At 66.9% G+C, this 18,475-nt stretch overlaps 1 protein-coding gene across 1 annotated transcript; it reads left to right on the top strand.

Annotated features, from left to right (window-relative positions):
- Positions 1-4,225: 4,225 nt before the first annotated feature.
- On the top strand, positions 4,226-15,232 carry MEF2B (myocyte enhancer factor 2B). Its single transcript, XM_072845744.1, has 9 exons — positions 4,226-4,387; positions 11,576-11,655; positions 11,861-12,064; positions 12,136-12,264; positions 12,365-12,527; positions 13,474-13,619; positions 14,180-14,291; positions 14,388-14,478; positions 14,920-15,232. Exons 2-9 carry the CDS (start codon positions 11,602-11,604, stop codon positions 15,230-15,232), a joined length of 1,212 nt encoding a protein of 403 aa, XP_072701845.1. The 5' UTR covers positions 4,226-4,387; positions 11,576-11,601.
- Positions 15,233-18,475: the final 3,243 nt, after the last annotated feature.

The raw sequence follows: 18,475 nt of genomic DNA, 5'->3' as shown, positions 1-18,475 counted from the left end.
CAGGGACAGAGGGACGGGCGGGTGGATGGACGGAGGGACGGGCGGGTGGAGGGACAGAGGGACGGGCGGATGGATGGACAGAGGGACGGGCGGGTGCAGGGACGGAGGGACGGGCGGGTGGACAGAGGGACGGGCGGGTGGAGGGACAGAGGGACGGGCGGGTGGATGGACGGAGGGACGGGCGGGTGGAGGGACAGAGGGACGGGCGGGTGGAGGGACGGAGGGACGGGCGGGTGGAGGGACGGAGGGACAGGCGGGTGGAGGGACGGAGGGACGGGTGGATGGATGGACAGAGGGATGGGTGGGTGCAGGGACAGAGGGACGGGTTGGTGGATGGACGGAGGGACGGACGGGTGGAGGGACAGAGGGACGGGCGGGTGGAGGCACAGAGGGACGGGCGGGTGGATGGACAGAGGGACGGGCGGGTGGATGGACGGAGGGACGGGCGGGTGGAGGGACGGAGGGATGGGTGGATGGATGGACGGAGGGACGGAGGGACGGGCGGGTGGAGGGACAGAGGGATGGGCGGGTGGACAGAGGGACGGGCGGGTGGAGGGACAGAGGGACGGGCGGGTGGATGGACGGAGGGACGGGCGGGTGGAGGGACAGAGGGACGGACGGGTGGATGGACAGAGGGACGGGCGGGTGGAGGGACAGAGGGACGGGCGGATGGATGGACAGAGGGACGGGCGGGTGCTGCGGCAGCTCCCAGCGGTGCATCCCGCCGCTCCCCCCCGCTCTCCCGGTTCCCAGGACCACCCCAACTTAACCCTGGGATCAGCCCCGCCAGCGTAACCGCGGCCTCGGCGTGGAGCGAGCAGGGATGAGGGCGGTGAGAAGGGGACACGGCGGTGGCCTGATCCTGCTTCCCCCCGGGAAGAGGCGCGTTTGGCCTCCACCTGCTGCGGAAGCACCCTGGCCGGGTCGGGAGTCAGCACCCAAAATGTTCCCAGTCCCGCAAGGCTGAGAAAGGACCCGCGAGGCGCTGCCCTGCCGTCAGCCGCCGGCCCCTGGGGCCAGCACCAGTTTCCCGTGTCTTATAAATATCCTGGGAAGCAGAAGCGCCTTTTCCCCCGGGATCCACCCCGCCAGCGGGTCTCCCCTGGGAATCGGGGAGGATTCGAGGAAGATTAATTCAGGAAAATTCACTCTATGGGTCGCCTGGTACCTTGGGAAAGACCTTGGGAAAGACCTTGGGAGCACTGGGGAAACTGAGGCGGAATTAAACCCTCAGCCCCCAGAGCAGCAATTTCCCCCGCGCACGAGACAAGGGGACATCAGGGTCGGGCACGTCCCGGGCACCCCGCCAGCGCCAGGCCAGGGGACCGGGTGCGACGCTGACTCCTCCAGCCTGGTGTCATCAGCGCCTGGCCCGTGCCCAAGCCCGGCTGTGGGATCTGGATGGGGTGACCTTTCCGTCTGGCAGAGGAACGCTGCCCGCCGCGGTGCTGCCGGCCTTCCCGTCCCGCGTGGGTGGTTCCCGCTGGCACCCTCCGCTCCAGCCGGAGCTGCGCGGGACACGGGCTATTTTGAAAGCTGGTGTGTTGGCCTTGGCAGGCAGCACGGGTTTGGCTCCCGGCTCGTTTCCAGCCCCGCTCGCATTTTTGGCTGAGGGGGGATGTCAGTCCCCGGGACTGTGTCGCTGGCACTTGGCCCAAAGTCCCCAAACCAGCTCCTGGTGACGGTGTCTCTGTCCCTTCCCTATGGCCAGGAGAGTGACGGGGCTCAGCCGTGTCCTACAGGCTGTGTCACTTGGGGTGCAAAGCACTGCAGGTCTCAGCCCGGGGCACCCAGCAGCTCGGGCTCCCCAAAACCCCAGGATTTTGGGGCAGGAAGGGCCTCAAGAGGGAGCTCAAAGCTTTCAAGCTGCCGAACTGCAGCTTGCAGGGAGCAGCCAGCCAGAGCCCAGCCTGGGCACCCCCTGATCTGGGGGGTCCAGGCAGCCCCTGCGCCCAAAGAGCGGGTTCGGCTGCTGCGGCTGGGAGCAGGTTTTAGCCAGGCCAAGCCCCGGGGCAGCCCGAGGCGAAGGCGAAGGGACAGGGCAGGGAGGTCCCACGCCCCGGGCAGGCAAAGGGCCACCCTGCGTGTCCCCAAACCCCGTCCCGGGGCAGGATGCGGCATGTGGATGTGTTAGCCCAGACTCTGCGGCTGCCGGGACGCCGCTCTGCGATGCTCTCGCACTTCTGTTCTCCCTCCCACCTCCTCTTCAGGATCAATTAAGATTATGAGCAGGGCTAATTAACAGTCTGCTAATTGCACTCTGAAGCCCTCTATAAATCATGAGCTTTAAAAGCAGATCTAAGAAAGATGTCGTGTCCTTTCTGCCAGCACAGCCTGCACCAAAAGCCTCGTCCAGAGACTCCCCATCTCTCCAGTCCCTCTTCCCAAACCCCCTGGGGCTGGGACCGGACCCCCGGCATGGCCGGGGTGGAAGGACACGTCCCCGCCGTGGGGCTGGTGTGGGAGCTGATTTCCAGCCAGCCCTATAACCCCCTTCCCACCTGCTGCCCGGGCAGCTCCGCTCATGTAACGGGAGCTTGGGAATTGCATCAGTTCCCCCTTGTTGCTGTAAACACGGGTGCTCCCCACGGGAGCCCCACACCGAGCAGCTCCTGGACAGCCCCTTCACCTCCCCGCCGGAGGGAGCGGGACCCCCAAGCACGGCCACCCACCCCACGGAACACAGCACCCACCCAGGGGATGCCCGGCAGATCGTGGGCTCGGGGAAGCCAGGGCAGAGCGTGGTGGTCACGGCCATCCCTGCGGCTGCACCGTGGCTTTGGCCCCGCTGAGGCAGAGGTCACACAAGGACAGGAGACGAGCAGGGGTGTGAATTGGGCAGTGCCTTCTCCAGGGCTGATTTTGGGGCCAGGTTTGGACCCGGACACAGAGCCAGGGCACATCAGCATCCCTCGAGCTTGGCTTCTGCTCCCCCCTGGGGAAAAGCACCTTCTCAGCCCGGCTCCTCTGCGCCCTCCAGCCGAAATGCTGACTCCCAGCTCCGCTGTGCCCGTCAGAGCCAGGCTGTCCGTGGGTCTGTCACCGTGTGACGGAGCAGCATCTGCCTCCCTTCGCTCTGCAAAGTCCGCTCCGAGTCATCTTCATGGGCTTCAAGCCACAGGATCCACAACCACCTGCATCCTCTGGTCCCCGCTCGAGATGCTCCGGTCCGGAGCAGGTTTCTGCCACCTTCCCCAGGCTGTGAGTGGGGACGGTGCCAGGAAATCACAGCGCCGAATTGTTCCAGGTGTCACCGGCGCCTGTCCCCACGCTCCATGCCGGGTGGGGGGACACAGCAGAGTTGGGGTTTGCAGCAAGCAGGCATTGGGTTGCTTTTTGGTGAAGCAAGTCGCCAGCAGCACGCGAGCTGCGTGCGGAGGTTTCGCTCGGCGTCCCCAGCACTTCCTCGCACCCTCCTTCGGGTTATGTCACTGTGGTTCAGCGGCCTCCGCGCAGGGTTCCAGGGCCACTCGCTGCAGGGTGGCCTCGCTCGCAGCACGGGGACAGGCTGGGGACAGGAGCACGGGGCAGCCCCCCCAGGGCAGGTCACTTAATTTATAAAAATAACAGATAAAACCGAGTGGGAGCGCGTTGGATGTTTCCTTTTAGAGCTGCGAACGAGTGGTGGGGGTTCGAGCTGATGAGGGGGATTTTTTCGCTGTGGTTTCGCTGAGCCTTCGGTGACCTTGGGGACCAGGGGACCGGCACCCCTTAACCCTGTGGCTGAGGGGGCCAGCAGTGCCGGGGGGGGGTGTCCCTGAAACCAGGGGATCTGGTGTGGGCCAAACCCAGAGCTTGGCCCTAAAGCTGCGCCCAGGACCCCTCCAACTCAGCCCGAGCCTGAACCCCCCGGCGAGGGCACAGCACCCCCCAGGACCCCCCAACCATCACCCCCATCCCAGCCCCCAAATTCCCACAAACTCCCCCACGTCCTCCCTTGCCCAATCCCCCGTGCCAGCCCCCCAAGTTCCCCCAAACTCCCCCCAGCCCCCGGGTCCCCCAACCTCTCCCCCAGCTCCCGCCCCCGCTCTCCCCCCCCCCCTCCACCTCCACCCCGCCCCGTTTCCCGGCAGAGGCGGGGCTATGCAAACCAGTGCTGCGGCATCCGCCAATGGAGAGCCAGCCCGGCAGCGCTATGCAAATCCCTCGGCGGGGAGGGCGGGGCTATGCAAATGTTGCCGGCGCGGCTCGGGCAGGCGGCGGGCAGCGCGCTGCTCCGGGGACACGCACCGGCACCGGATCGGGACCGGCACCGGATCGGGACCGGCACCGCACCGGGACCGGACGGCGGCGGGGCCGCACCGGGGCCGGGCCGGCTCCGCTGCAGCGCTGGGCACCCGCGGCCGAGCCGGCGGGGAGCTGCCGAGGAGGAAGAGCCGGCGTCCAGGTGCGTGTCCCGGGGTGGGGAGGGGGGTCCCGGGCGCAACCGGGGCGCGGCCCCGCTCCGGTGTCGCCGGTACCGGGGAGGGGGGGCAGCGGAAGCCGCGCTCCCCCAGGCCCGTCCCTCTGTCCCGACGGGGCTCCCCTTCGCGGCGGGCGGCCCCACGCGATCCAGCCGGCCGCCCCGTCGGGGCGCACGGGCTGGGGGAGCGGGGCCGGCCCGGGGAGGTGCCGGTGCGGCCGGGCCGGCGCCCCGCGGGCTGCCCTGGCCACGGCGGAGCCCCGTCCCCCGCCCCGCCGTCTAGGGATGGCGGGCTATAAAAAGCCTGTGGTTTGCGCCGCGCTCGGGGCGGTTATTTTTACTCGTCTCTGTGCAGGGAGGAACGCCCGGGTTTAACCCAAAAGTGCAGCCTGGATGGCAGCCGCCCTGCCCCGGCCCCGCCGGCCGCCTCCCCGCCACCCCCGGGCCCGCCGAGGCCTTCGGGCGCTGGGGCTGAGCCCGCTGCACGGAGGGGAAACTGAGGCACGGCACCGCGGGGCTGTTGGCTTGACGTGGAGTAAGTTGTAACACTGCCCGGTGACGCAGCGCCGGGACACCCCGATGCAGGGCCAGGGCCTGATGTCACCGTAGCTTCGCCGGGGTGTCGTACCGGTCTGGCGGTTCATAGTACGTGCTGAATCGCAGCCCGGTTCCTTACCGCTCCCGGGTGGGGATGTGACCCGTCCGTGGCTCTTGCCAGCGTGTGGCATCTCCAGCATGTCCCAGCGCACGTGAGTCTCCCTCCGTCACCCGTCCCCACGGGGAGAGCGAGGTGGATCCTCTGCCGAATCCTCCTGCCCGCTGCAGCCGATTGCCAGCGAGTCCCCGTCCCCGGGGCTTTACTCTTTTAATGAGAGAAAGTTTCGCAGAGCCGCTGGCTCTGGAGATGGGGTTTCACAGGTAATGAATTAACGTGGCAGCTGGCGGGTGAGCTGGAAGGCAGGGACCTGCGCCGGAGAGACGATGGGCTGTGCCCCCTCGGTCCACGCACATCCCTTGGGGCATCGGGTACCGGTTTGGGAAGGGAGCGTGGGCGACCGGGCCGGGGAGCCGGATCCTGGGCCTTTTCCATGTCGCTGGCCGCCAGCTGGACACGTCACAGGCGGGTGACGTGTGGGGGAGACCTGTGTAGCTTGGCAAGGGGGGGGGATTTGGGATGTAGATTCAGGCCCCAGGTTTGGTTTAGGATGGCAAACGTTCCCGCTCACCTCCGAGCCCGGGGCACTGATGACAGCCCGGTGCTGAGAGCCGGCCGGCACAGCAGCGGGGCAGGAAAACAGGTTTGGGAAACTTTGCGTGGTGCAAGGGGAGAGGGATTCCTGCCGACACCCGGGAGAAGCATCCCAGCAGCAAGAGGGCTGGAGAGGCTGGCACGCCACGCTGCCGTGGGGGCGTCCAGAAGGAACGGGGGGAATTAGTGTATTTAAGACCCTTGGATTTCCCTCCTCTTCACAAGAATTACAGCAGGATTGTCAGGAGCAAACCAGGTTTGTAAGCCAGGCAGCCCTAACGCCATGGGGATGGGCTCAAGCCAGCCGTCAGCAACTTCTGGCTGCCCCCAGCAAACCATCAAGCAGCAACGAGCATCATTTCCCGTATTAATGCCCAGCTGCAGCTTGGGGCGGCCCAACCCCGTGGGAACAGCACGTTTCTTCCCTCGGCTGCTGCCAGCGGCATTGCCAACACTGAGCAAAAAAGGTGGTCTGAGCCCCGGAGGGGGTCCATGTGTCCGTCTGTCTTTCCAAGGGAAAGAGCTGCCTCATTTTTGGGGGACGTTTCAGCCCTTCCTCCTTCCACACAGTCATTTTGGAACCGAAAAGCCTCCGCCCATCGCCGCGCTTCGCCCGGCGGCACCGGGCCGCGGCAGTGCTGGGTGCTGGCGGGACTTTCGGTCTGTGTCACCCCGAGCAGGGCTGGAGCTGGCGCGGGGCCAGGGCTGGATGGTGGCCGGGTCCCCCTGAGCCCAGCCCAAGCCTGGATTTGGCTCTGGAGAGGCGTAGGGCGATGCCATGGCTGGGCCCCGGGCTGCGATGGGGGTAGATAGATGAATTATAATTGCACCCAGGGACTTTGCTGGGTGGTGGGCTGATGCTTGGGAGATGGGGGAAGGTGGTGAGCGGAGGCAAACCCCTCGTCCTCAATGCCCTGATGTGCCCTCGGTGCCCCGGCAGTCCCCAAGGCCCCGCAGCACCCCATCCCCTCCGGACTCTCCTTTCCCCTGCTTCCCAGCAGGCTCCTCCTGCCTTCCCCACTCCCCTTCCCGTGCTGCTGGCCCCACTCTGGTTTATACTGGTTAGTTGTTTAAACAACCTATAAAAAGCAGAAGGGCCTGTCAAGCCCCGGCAGAAACCCTGGTAAACTTTGACTTTTCCCTGCGTCGGGTTCAGGATGCTGCTCACACTGCAAGGCCCCAGCGCTGCCGTTCCCCGGGGACCGGGGAGAGCCGGGGCCACGTCCCTAGCTGGGAGCAGGGCAGCACCGGCCAGGGATGGATGTGGCCCACGGTGGTCCCAGCGCCACGTGTCCATCCATGACGGGTGGTCCTTAAAGCCCCGTTTCCAGCCCATTGCCCTCCCAGCCCCGGCGAGGCAGCATCTGGCCTGGCCCCCCCCCAGGATTTCGCTGCTCCTGGCTCAGATTTTCCCCTCCTGGCCAAGCTCGCTTCTTCTCCCCGTGAAAGATGGGCTGGAAACTCTTTCTCCCACTTTAATCAATATTTTTCTCCAACAAAACACTTTTTGGAAGCTGCCAAATGCCGACAGCGGGTACTCGCTGGCTGCTTTCTTCCCCCTCCATTTCTACCCAGCCACCCCCAGCTTTCTGATTTGCGACAAAATCCCCATAATTTGGTGAAAAAGGCCTTTTCCCCCAGTTTCTACGTCGATGCTGCTTTGTCCCATGGGGATGGGAGAGGTGGGAGGATGAAACGCTGGGGAGCTCAGAGACCCTGACCTGGGGTTATTAGGGAAGCGCTCGGACCCCAAATAACCCACCCGCTTTGATTTTAGGATAAACTTGGTGGATTTAACATTTCTGGAATCATTCAGGGATGAAGAAGGTTGTAAAGGTGGTGGCAGTGCTGGGAGCCCCCGGTACCGTGCTGAGCATCCCGCACCGCACCAGGGCTGCGGCACACGGAAAAACACATCGCTCTCAAGGGGTTCGCTTCGTCTCGGCGCGCTAATTAGGAGCTGTGATAGGAAGTTTACACGCTCTGGCCTGATGCAAATGACCCCTAAAGATGTAGAGGATCCGGGGAGTTAATTATAAACCTCGTTGCAGCCCAGGGGTCGGGGTGACACCTCGCTGTGGGTGCTGGCAAAGGGACAGTGGGGACGAGGGGCTGTGCCTGGGCGTGGAAGCAAGCTCGGTGCGTGCGAGCGAGCAGAGAGCCCGGGCTAAAGATAAGCGCGCGTGGGAGGGAGCGGAGGCCGGCGGGATGCCAGGCAGCGCGGGAGCCTCTGCCCGGCGCAGGCAGGGAAAAGCGTCTCCTCTCTGAAAGCGTCTGAAAGGTTTTGAGGGCTCGAGAGCTTTGCTTGCGCTGGGTTTTGTTGGCCTCGTTTGTAATGACGATGCTGAAAGATGCTTCATCGCTGCAGCCGGACCATGTCATGGGTCCCCATCATGGCCACGCTAATGAGGAGCCGTTTGTGCGAGGTGGGGCCCGGTGGAGACTAGTGCAATGAGAGGCTGCGGGGTTTCTCCAGGGGTGGCACCCCAACCCCACTCCCTCCTGCTCGGGGTCCCCAGCCATGAGCCCTCGCTGGACGCCGGCTCCTGATGGGAGCCAGGTTGCCCCCTCGGTGCTGTCCCTGGCCATGGGGTCAAGGCTGGAGGATGCCACCTTGCTGGACCGTGGGATGGAGGTGGCAATGCTGGGCAGAGCCGCCCTGTCGTGCCCGTCACCACCGGCTGCGATAATCGCCTGCAGCCGTAATGCTGCTTATCACCTTATCACCCGGCACAGCAATTAAAATCCAGAGTGAAAGTCCCCTCTCCCCTCCCAGCCCTTACTGCCTGCCCGGGGGGAACCGCGCGCCCGTGCCCTGCTGCACTGCGGCAGCCGAGGCACCGAACCCCGAGGAAGCAGCGAGCCAAAACGCCTCGTACCCCGCTCCTGGAGAGCATCTCTCCCCTGCCCTGCAGCCGGGCCAAACCTTGCGCCCGTCCTGCAAGACCTTAGCACGTGGCGCGGTGCTGGTGGCAGCGGTGGCCCGGCCGGGGCTGCGCATGTCCCTGCGGGTCCCACATGGCCACGGTGGCCGGGCAGCCGAGGCGATGCCCCAGGAGGAGCGGAGCCGTAATGAGCTGCGCGGGGAGGTGGCTGATGAAACCGCCCCGCGTGTTGCACGAGGCCTCAGACGGTTTCCACAGCGAGGGCATGAGCAGCCCCGTGCCCAGCCTACAGCGAGTCCGGCCGTGGTGGGTGCCCGGCTGCCCTGGCCCGACAGTGCTGCGGCTGCCACTTCCTCTTGCCTCCCACCCCTGCCCGGGCTGGGGACCCTGCGGCATCTCTCCATGGGTGCTGATACCCCCCCAGGACCCCTGCAGCATTGCCCCATGGGTGCTGATACCCCCCTGGGGTCCCCGCAGCATTGCCCCATGGGTGCTGATACCCCCTCAGGACCCCCGCAGCATCGCCCCATGGGTGCTGATACCCCCCCAGGACCCCCGCAGCATTGCCCCATGGGTGCTGATACCCCCTCAGGACCCCTGCAGCATTGCCCCATGGGTGCTGGTACCCCCCCAGGACCCCCACAGCATCGCCCCATGGGTGCTGATTACCGCCCCAGGACCCCTGCAGCATTGCCCCATGGGTGCTGATACCCCCCTGGGGTCCCCGCAGCATTGCCCCATGGGTGCTGATAACCCCCTGGGGTACCCGCAGCATCACCCCATGGGTGCTGGTACCCCCCTGGGGTCCCCGCAGCATTGCCCCATGGCTGCTGATACCCCCTCAGGGCCCCTGCAGCATTGCCCCATGGCTGCTGATACCCCCTCAGGACCCCTGCAGCATTGCCCCATGGGTGCTGATACTCCCCTGGGGTCCCCGCAGCATCACCTAGTGGGTGCCAGTACCCCCGGGCCCCGCTGCCGGAGCACCCTGCCTGGATGGAGGGGCAGATGCGGCTCCCCTGGGGCTCAGAGCCGTGCTGGTACGCCGGGGGGGGGCTGCTGTCCCCTGCCATGGAGCAGCACAGAGCGGGGGCCATGGCCAGGCATTGGGGCAGGCTGGGGCCAGGTAGGGGCTTGCAGGATCGGTCCCAGTGTAGGGACCATCTGCCTCTGTGCTTCCCACGCGGCTAGAAACTGGGGTGCTGGAGCAGGGCATCGGGGTGCTGCAGCAGCTGAGGAGCTGGGGGTGGTGGCCCCAGCCGAGGGGGCCCTTGGCAGCATTTCATGTCCTTGCTGCGGACAGGGGGACACGTCCTTCTGTCCCCAGCACCCTGGAGCCTTTAAAAATCCCCCCGGGGTGCGGCTGTGCGGGGACTCGCAGCCAGACAAGCATCCCCTGACCCAAACGGGCCAAACCCAGCTGCGAGCCAGAGCCCCCCCCCCCGGGGAACAGCTCCTGTTTCTGCACCCCAAATTAAAGCTTGTGGGATGGGGGTGGGCAGGCAGAGCTGACCCCTCCGGGCAGCCCCAGCCGTATACCTGGGAGTGCCGGGGCCCGATGCCGTGCCGCAGGTGTCGGCACCGGGAGGGCAGGAGCAGCCTTGGCCCCGTGTGGGCAGCAGAAATCATTGGGAAAACCTCTGCCTTTTCACCAGGGAATCGTTGGCTTTTTCCGGGGGGGGGGGGGGGGGGGCGGGGTGGTCTCGGCACCCCCCCGTACCTTGGTGTCGTGCGTGGGCCCCGGGACACAGGGTGGCAGCGGGGCCGTGGGAACGGCAGCGCAATTTCCTTCCATAAATTAAAATTAGTTTTGATCAGCTAAATATAGCAGCTGAGCAAGATGGTAAATGGCAACGTGCTTGAGCGGGGGAAGCGGGACAAGCTGGGGCATTGGGGGAGCGAAGGGATGGCCGGTCCCCAACCTGCACCCCCGGGATGCATCCCTGCGATGGGGGGGCTGCTGGCCGGGCTCGGGGGGGCTGCCGGGGTGCCTGCCGTCCCCGGGGAGCCACAGCACAGAGCTCCCAGCCCCGCCGGCGGGGACTGAGCTGGGCCAGGTCTGCACCCAAATTGAGGTGGAGAGGCCGGGTGCGAGGGTCCCATTGGGAGCGTCTTGATGCCACCCATGGCTCTGCACCGGGCTGCAGTGGCACCTGGACATCCCAGAGGGGTTTTGGGGTGAGCGGTGCTGGGGGATAACAAGAGGAGCAAGAACTGGGTCCCTGCGGCATCAGGGGGATGTCACGGGGGGGTGTCACAGCCCCATGCCAGGCTGCGATGGGTGCTGGCACCCTGCAACTGCAGTGGGATGCGGGGTCCCCCGACCCCTCGCCCTTCCCACCGCTGGCTCACGTGGCCCGAAGAGGTGGGTGGTTTCGCTTTGCTGTCTCCTCGTACAGCCGCTTCCTGACCTGTGAATGGCGGAGGTCAAATTTAGTCTGTTCACGTTAGAAAAAAAAATTAAAAAAATTAAAAAAAAAAAACCCTTGAACCTAAAAACAGCCCTTTTGTTTTACGGACCCTCCCCGCAGCCAGCCCGGCCTCCCTTATAACCGCCCTCCCCATCCGACGGACCTGCCGGTGAACAGCTTCGGTGCATGGGGCAGGGTCGGACCAGCCCCCACGGCTTTCGGTGGGCGCTTGGGAATGCAAAGACTGATCCCGTGCTCCCGGTGAGGGACCTGGCATAACGGCACCACGGCTTTCCGGCCGGCACGTGCAGGTGCTCTGGTCCCCGGGGCCGGTGTGGGGTGGGGGTGATGGAGCCGGGGCGGTGGAGCCAGCTGGGCAGAGCTAAGGGGATTTTTCCCCCCCCGCCCCAGCAGAATTTCCCAATTTTTTTTTTTTTTTTCATTTTTCAGTTTGCCACCGTCTTTGCTGAAAAAAAAAAAAGCCAAAACTTCCTCTGAAAATTTTTTTTTCAGCGAAACTTATTTTTGGCAGCCGGAGGGGCGAGGAGGCGCGTGCAGTGCTGGGGCGGATGCTCGCTCAGGCCAGCCCTGGGCTGCGGGGGCTCAGGGGCTTCTTGCTCTCTTCCAGCCCCCCATCGAGTGTAGGAGGAGAAAATGGGCCGGAAAAAAATACAGATCAGCCGAATACTGGATCAGCGGAACCGGCAGGTAGGAGCCGCTCGGGGACGAGGTGGGGACGAGGGGGATGGGGAGCCACGAGGCCACGAAGGGAGGCAAAGCCGCTCTGCTCCCACCTTCCCCATGGGTGTCGGATCCTCCAGAGCCGGAGGGGGTTTGAGGACCCAGGAGGAGGGTTTGGGGCCGTACCCAGGGGTCCTGGGTGCAGCATCCCATTCCCTTCCCTGCTCTGCAGGTGACCTTCACCAAGCGGAAATTCGGGCTGATGAAGAAGGCGTACGAGCTGAGCGTCCTGTGCGACTGCGAGATCGCCCTCATCATCTTCAACAGCACCAACCGCCTCTTCCAGTACGCCAGCACCGACATGGACAAGGTGCTGCTCAAGTACACGGAGTACAGTGAGCCCCACGAGAGCCGCACCAACTCCGACATCCTCGAGGTAGCAGCGGGGGGCGGCCGGGGGGGCCCGGGGGGGCCGCGGGACCCCGCTCACCGCCCCGTTTCCCGCAGACGCTGAAGCGCAAGGGGCTGGGGCTGGAGAGCCACGAGCTGGAGCTGGACGAGGGGCCGGATCCTGGGGAGAAGGCACAAAGGCTGAGCGAGGGCATGGACCTGTCGGTGGCACGGTCCAGGTTTTATGTGAGTCGCTGCCGCCCTGCGGCGCGGGGGGCGAGGGTCCCCGAGGGTCCCCGAGGGTCCCCGTCCCCTCCTCGTCCCTCACCTCCGCTTCGCCCTGCAGAGCCCGGTGCCGCTGCCCGAGGCAGCCTACGGCAGCTCCCCGCCGGCCGCTGACGGATCCCTGGGCAGCGCCAGCGGCTCCCCGCAGGGCCAGGGCCGCCCTCCCGCCTTCAAGCCGGCAGCACCGAAGCCACCGGGACGCTCACCGGGGCCGCTGCCCCCAGGTAGGCTCGTCCCCAAGGTCCAGGGATGCTGCAGGGAGCCGGCTGCGGGGGAGAAGGTCCCCACGATGGGCACCCCATCCCCGCCAGCCCCGCGGGGATTTTCCCGGCCAAGCGCCACATGCAAAGCTCCTCTCGCAGCATCTCCCGGGGACTTACCGGGAGCAGGGCTGGGGCGGTTGCGTGGGCAGGTAGCACCGCCGCAGCTGTGGAAACACTGTCCCCTGCCTCCCTCCACCTGCTTCCTGCACCTTGCCGGCACCCGGCACCCGGCTGGCCCCGGCACCCCGGGCACCCCACGCCCACAGCTGCCTCCCGTGCGGCACAGCTCGGAGCTGGACACGAGGGACACCGGCCCGGGGTGGTGACATGGACGCGGGTGCCTCCAGGGCCACGCAGCAGAAAAGCGGGTGGAAAAAATTATGCTGGGGCTTGACCAGCGGAAACCCCCCGGGTGGGTGGGAGGTGGCATGGGAGCGGCTGGGCAATATTCCCGGCGCAGGATGCAGGCGTGCGGCATCCCTGTCTCCATGGAAGGGGACGGCGTGGTGGCCCCAGGCACGCTGGACGTCCCCACAGGAGGTCTCAGCCGCTCTGTGGGGAGCTGGGGCGAGGGTGCTCCCCACGGCAGGGCCCGGCCGGGGAGGTTTGCAGCCTGCTGGCCCCAGGGCTGGATCCAGCCACCGCCTTCGCGCGCCGTTTCCGCTCGCAGCGTGCAGCCGCAGCGGTCCGGGGGCGGCCACTGCAGCCCCAGGTGCGCCACCGGCCTCGTGCAGGAAGTGGGTTTGCCGGAGCACGGCACCGTGCACGCACGCAGAGCCGCCCGCGGCGACAAGGGCACCAGGGCCACTGGCCACAGCCATGGGGCCCCCCCTGAGGACCGGAGCCCCTGGGACCCCGCATCCCTTGGGACCACCCTGTGCATCCTTCTGTCCCTCTGTCTGTCCAGGTATTGGCTACCCCCTCTTTCCTGCCGGCAGCCTGAACCGAGCCCTGGCCACCAAGACACCCCCGCCGCTGTACCTGGGGGCGGAGGGCCGGCGTGGCGAAGCCCACGGCAGTTTGGCGAGTGGCCGGAGTGGCGGCAGTGCGGCGGTGAGTGCTGTGGGGGGGACACTGGCTCTGCGGCTGGCATGGGGGGACAGCGCTCCCGGGACGGGGGCCCAGCCCCAGCGTGGCCCCATCGCTGGGACGTGTCCCCTGTGTGCGAGACAAAGCCCCCCCAAATCTGTAGCCCCCCGGGGTGGGCTGGCTCTGGGTCCCTGGGGTGCCTCTAATGCCCAGGGAGGGGGTCAGGACCCCCTGGCCATGGGGTTCTCCTGGGAGTTGGTGCCAGCAGGATGCTCGGTGGCCTTGGGCACCCCCTCCCCAGCAGTGACACCACAGGAGGGGGCAGCAGGGCAGGCGGTGAGGGGACCCCCCAGCCTCGCTGCAGCCAGGCATTTCCCAGCAAGTCACCGTGCCCGGTGTCCCCAGGGCCACACGGATGTCCCCTCCCCAAATTCAGCGAGGAGCTTCTCTGATCCGCTCCCACCTCCTCTTCCTCTGCCCGACACCAAGGCTTTGCTGGGGGGCACGGGAAGGGGCTTGGGGGGGGGGTCCCCCAAGGGGTCAGCAGCACGAAGCCTAACGGGGGGCACCCCGCTTTCCCACAGCGGCCGCTGTACCCCGCTCTGCAGACCCTGAGCCCTGTGCTCGCCCCGGGCAGCGCCGGCGTCCCGAGCCACAGCCTCGCCGGCTTCCCCTTCCTCACCCCGGCCCAAGCGGGTAAGTCCTGGCCCCTCAGCCCCGGCACAACGCGGACCTCCCCCGGCCACAGACACCCCCCCACCTCCTGCTCACTCTTGCTCTCCTGCTCGGCAGAGTTCGGGGCTGGTGAGGCCCCGCCGCCCCCCGGCTTCCTGCAGCCCGGCCCCACGGCGTGGCAGCACCCACGGGACATGGCAACGCTGGGGTAAGGATGGGGGACGGCGGTGGGGTGGGGGACAGAGGGAGCGCGGGTTGGGGATGAGCCTGTTCGTGAGCAGCTGCTGCGCCCATGGGTGCCACCCGCCATGCTGGGGTCTGTCCAGCTTCACCCCAAAACCAGGGTGCACGGGGTTGCCCCCCTCCACCCGCTGCTGTCGGCAGAGCCTATTTTGAACCGGATTTCCCCAGGGGACCTGGTCCCCATGTCCCCCCTCCGTCACGCACCAGGTTCCAGCAGCCGTGCCAGGTGCGTGGGTGGGTGGCTGGCCGGTGCCCGGCTGGGTCGGAGCTGGTACGTGAGGTGAGTTTGGGGGGTCTCAGCACCGCTAGGGAGGAGGGGGGGGTGAGCTTGGCCTCTCCCCACCCCATGCGCCTCAGCAGGGGATGCAGGAGGACCCGGCCTCACTCTTCCTCCCCTCTTACCCAGGGTCAGCAGCCGGATCGTCCCCACCGAAGAGCCGGCCCCAGCCCCCGGCGCCTCCCCGCAGCACCAAGCCATCAGCATCAAGTCGGAGAGGGTCTCCCCGGGGCTGGGCTGCCCCTCGGGCTCCCCCCAGCCCCCCCTGGCCAGCCTGGCCTCCCTGAGCGAAGCCTCCCGAGGCCCCGGAGACCTCCAGCCACGGGATGACTACGCCAAGGGGTACCCCTACCCCCTGGGCCCCCCCCGGCCGCTGGCAGAGGAGCAGCGGGCCCCTGTCCCTGCACGGCGGGCGCAGGCCATGGACGCTTGGCAGAGATAGCGAGGCTGACGGGGTGCAGGGGGGGGGCCGAGCCTGGGGGAGCAGCCCCCCACTTCGCCCCCGTTCTCGGACCCCCGGGAAGCCCCCCATGCCCTTTGCAATGCTGCCAGGGGGGTCAGCGGTGCCGCAGGGCTTCCCGCGGGGTGCTGGTCCCCCACCCTGGGGCTGCAGCTCTCAGCAAACCCCCTCCCCACCCCGGTGTCCCGCCCCCACGCCTCCGGCCCCCCATTCCCTGCAGCTCTGACCCCCAGCCCCCTGCGAGGCCAGGACCCCACGGGTGAGGAGCTCTACCCTGGTCCCCTGTCCGGTGCCGGACACTGTACATCCCCGTCCGTCCGTCCATCCGTCCCTGCGCCAGCGTGTCCCCAGCGAGCGGGAATGCCTGGGAATGCCACGGGGTGGCAGCAGGACTGAGAGCACCAGCAGTGGGTCCAACCCTGCGCACCCCTGGCCCAATCCTGCCCTCGGCCGGCGGGGGGGGCTGCCGGGGTCCCGCAGCGAGGCAGGAGGGAGGGATGGAGGGAGGCAGCCGGGGGTGGTGGGTGCTGCTCCCCCGGCCCAGGGGCTCTTTTCTATTTATTATTTTCTCACCAATAAAGAGCTGGGGGTGTCGGGGTGTCTCGTGTGAGCTTCTTGGGGTCAGGCAGCATGACTTGGGGTGGCTAACGAGGTGGAAGGTCATTAATGTCCCCTGAGGAAGAAGTGGCCCATGCCCTGACCCCCTTCAGCTCAGCGTTGCTATCCCCTATGTCCCCCAGGCTCAGAGCTGCCTGTCCAGGGTCACCGACCAGCAAGGTGGGTGACAGCCGGGTCACCCCCAGCTCTGACCAGGTCCCTGGGACCCAGCCGTGCTGATCCCACTCCTCGGCTCCCTGGGAGACCCCAAAAAGCTGTTCATAAGGTCTCGGTGCCACAGCCTGGCGCTGGGAGGAGGAAAAACCCCTTCTGTGCCCTTAAGATCGGCGTCGGTGGGGGGGTTAAGTAAGTGGGGGGGTTAAGTGGGAGGGTGAGACTGGCCCAGCTCAGCTGAGCTGCATCTCTTATAGCTCAGGGCTGGGCTGGGGTTTCTGCTGCTCCCTGGGGTGGGGGAGCATCCCCTGGGGCCTGTGGGGTGCTGGGTACGGCCACGGCCACGCTGCTGAGAGGTGAGCAAGGAGGGGGGCACCAGGGTTGGCAGTGCCCATCGTCCTCTGGTCTTGGGGAGGGGGGATGTGGAGTCCCCCCAGCACTGCCTGGGCACCCACAGGTTGGGATCAGGCAGGGATGGGGGTCCCTCCGCAGCGGCCGCTCACCAGCGCTGAACTTGGCCCCTTCCCGTGGGGGGGGGATTACTGGTGGCTGAGTCCCGAGATTAAAACATGGGCGGGAGATTAATCCTAGGAAGAGTTTGCCCCGTTTAATAGAGCCCAGCAAGCGACATAAATACCAGCTGGGATTAGGGACCGTACGGAGCCCCAACAGCCCAGGGCTGGATCCGGCCACGGCCCAGGTCCCCCCCCGGCTGGCGGGTCCCCTCCCGGGCCACCCTTGGGACTGGGAAGGGGCTTCTGCGAGCAAGGAGGAGGCGAGACACCCGGGGAAAGTGTGGGGGCTGGGGTAAGAGACCCTGATTGAATAGCAATGACTGCATGATTTATGGTTTGCATTATTGCATGGCTCATTTGAATATATGCTAATAAGGCTTTTCTCCTCGTTTTGTTTGTAAGATTTAGATTTGCTATGGCAACCCGCTGGCATGGAAGGAGCACCAGGAAATGTCAGGGCGAGGTGAGCCCCGGGGAGGGGCTGGGGCTGCCGGGGAGCCTCGCCGCATCCCACCGCGGGGACACGGGAGCGGCCGGTGGGACCCGGAGGGCAGCGGCGGGAGACCCGGGAGCTGACCGGAGCTGTGCATCCCCCCGGCTGCCTGCAGGTCCAGTAACACCCCGTTGTTGTGACAGGTCCTAAACTGGGGTGGGGGGGTGCCCTGGGGTGCCCCCAGACCCGCTTTGGTCTTGCAGGGAGGCCCCTCTCGCCCTCTGCCCCCCGCCTGATGCCCCTTCCTACCTGCCGAGCGTGCCCCCAGCGTGGCGGAGACGGTGGGATGCCCCATTGCACTGGACCCAAAGGTGGCACCCAGGGACCCCCAGCTTTGTTGGGGTGGGGGGACAGTGCTCGGGATGACAGTGGGAAGAGACAGAGCATCTGCGTTTGCTCTGTGTCCCCCACCCAGCCATCCTACGGGGTCCTGGTCCACAGTGGAGGCGTCTGGGCCATCTCCCCACCTCTGTGGCTCTGTGTCCCCTTCCCAGCTGGCCAGGGAACTGCCCCAGTAAAGCCCAGTTACCTGCAGGCCCAGCATGGCAGGGGCTGCGCTGCTCCGGGAGGGCGCTGGGCTCCGGTGCTCCCGGCTGCGGAGCTGGTGGGGCTTTGTCTCCCGGTCGGTGCCGGTACCTCTCCCTTTGCTGGGGGGGGATATGCTGTCGGGGTCCTGTGCCCCGATTTTGGGGCTGTGGACCTCGCCGTCAGGGTGCTCCCTTGCTGGGGAAAAGGCGGACGGGTTGGTTTTGGGGGGACTGTCCCCTCCCCAGCCCCGTGTCGTCAGATCCCAGCCCGGGGGGGGGGGGGGGGTGTGGGCTGGTGGTCCATGTCCCTCGGGGTCGTGGGGACATCCCGGCTGGGGATGGGGTCCCCCTGCTGCCCCCACCCAGGCGGCTCTGCCCCCGCCGGGAGAGCACCGGCCCTGCCCTGGGCTGCGGGAGCCGGGGGAGGTGCGGCCCCTCGGAGCCCCACGGCCACGCGTGACCGCGGAGCAGCCCCGGGAGGGCGGGCAGGGCCGGGGCGGCTGCGGGCTGTCGCGATGGCCCCGGGGCTCAGCCGGGGCTGGGCGCTGCGTGTCCCTGCAGCCACCCGACGGGACGGGCCGCCCGCTCCAACCGGGGGTCGGTGTCCGGTCCCGGGTTACCCGGAGCCGTTTCACGCCTTATAACGGGGCGGGGAACGAGCCCCGGGCTGGGGGCGAGGGAGCGCGGCCCCGGCCCCGAGGGGACGGGGGTGCCCGGCCCCTCCGCGCCGCAGCAAACCGGGGCCGAGCCGGGCACCGGGGGCTGCCGCCCCCCGCCTCCCCCCCGGTGTATCCTCCCCCAAACACCCACTTTGTTGTTTTGCAAAAGCCCTGAAATATTCATGGCGCTGCGCCGAGCGCCTCGTAATGAATTTTTGATCAAAACGTTATCAAGGAGCCAAAATACGCCGCCCCCCCCC

This window comes from Ciconia boyciana, chromosome 24 (genome assembly GCF_034638445.1).
Source record: "Ciconia boyciana chromosome 24, ASM3463844v1, whole genome shotgun sequence".
NCBI classification, from domain to species: Eukaryota; Metazoa; Chordata; class Aves; order Ciconiiformes; family Ciconiidae; genus Ciconia; species Ciconia boyciana.
Note: the sequence above shows the minus strand (reverse complement) of the source record. Positions and strands in the feature narration are given on the sequence as shown.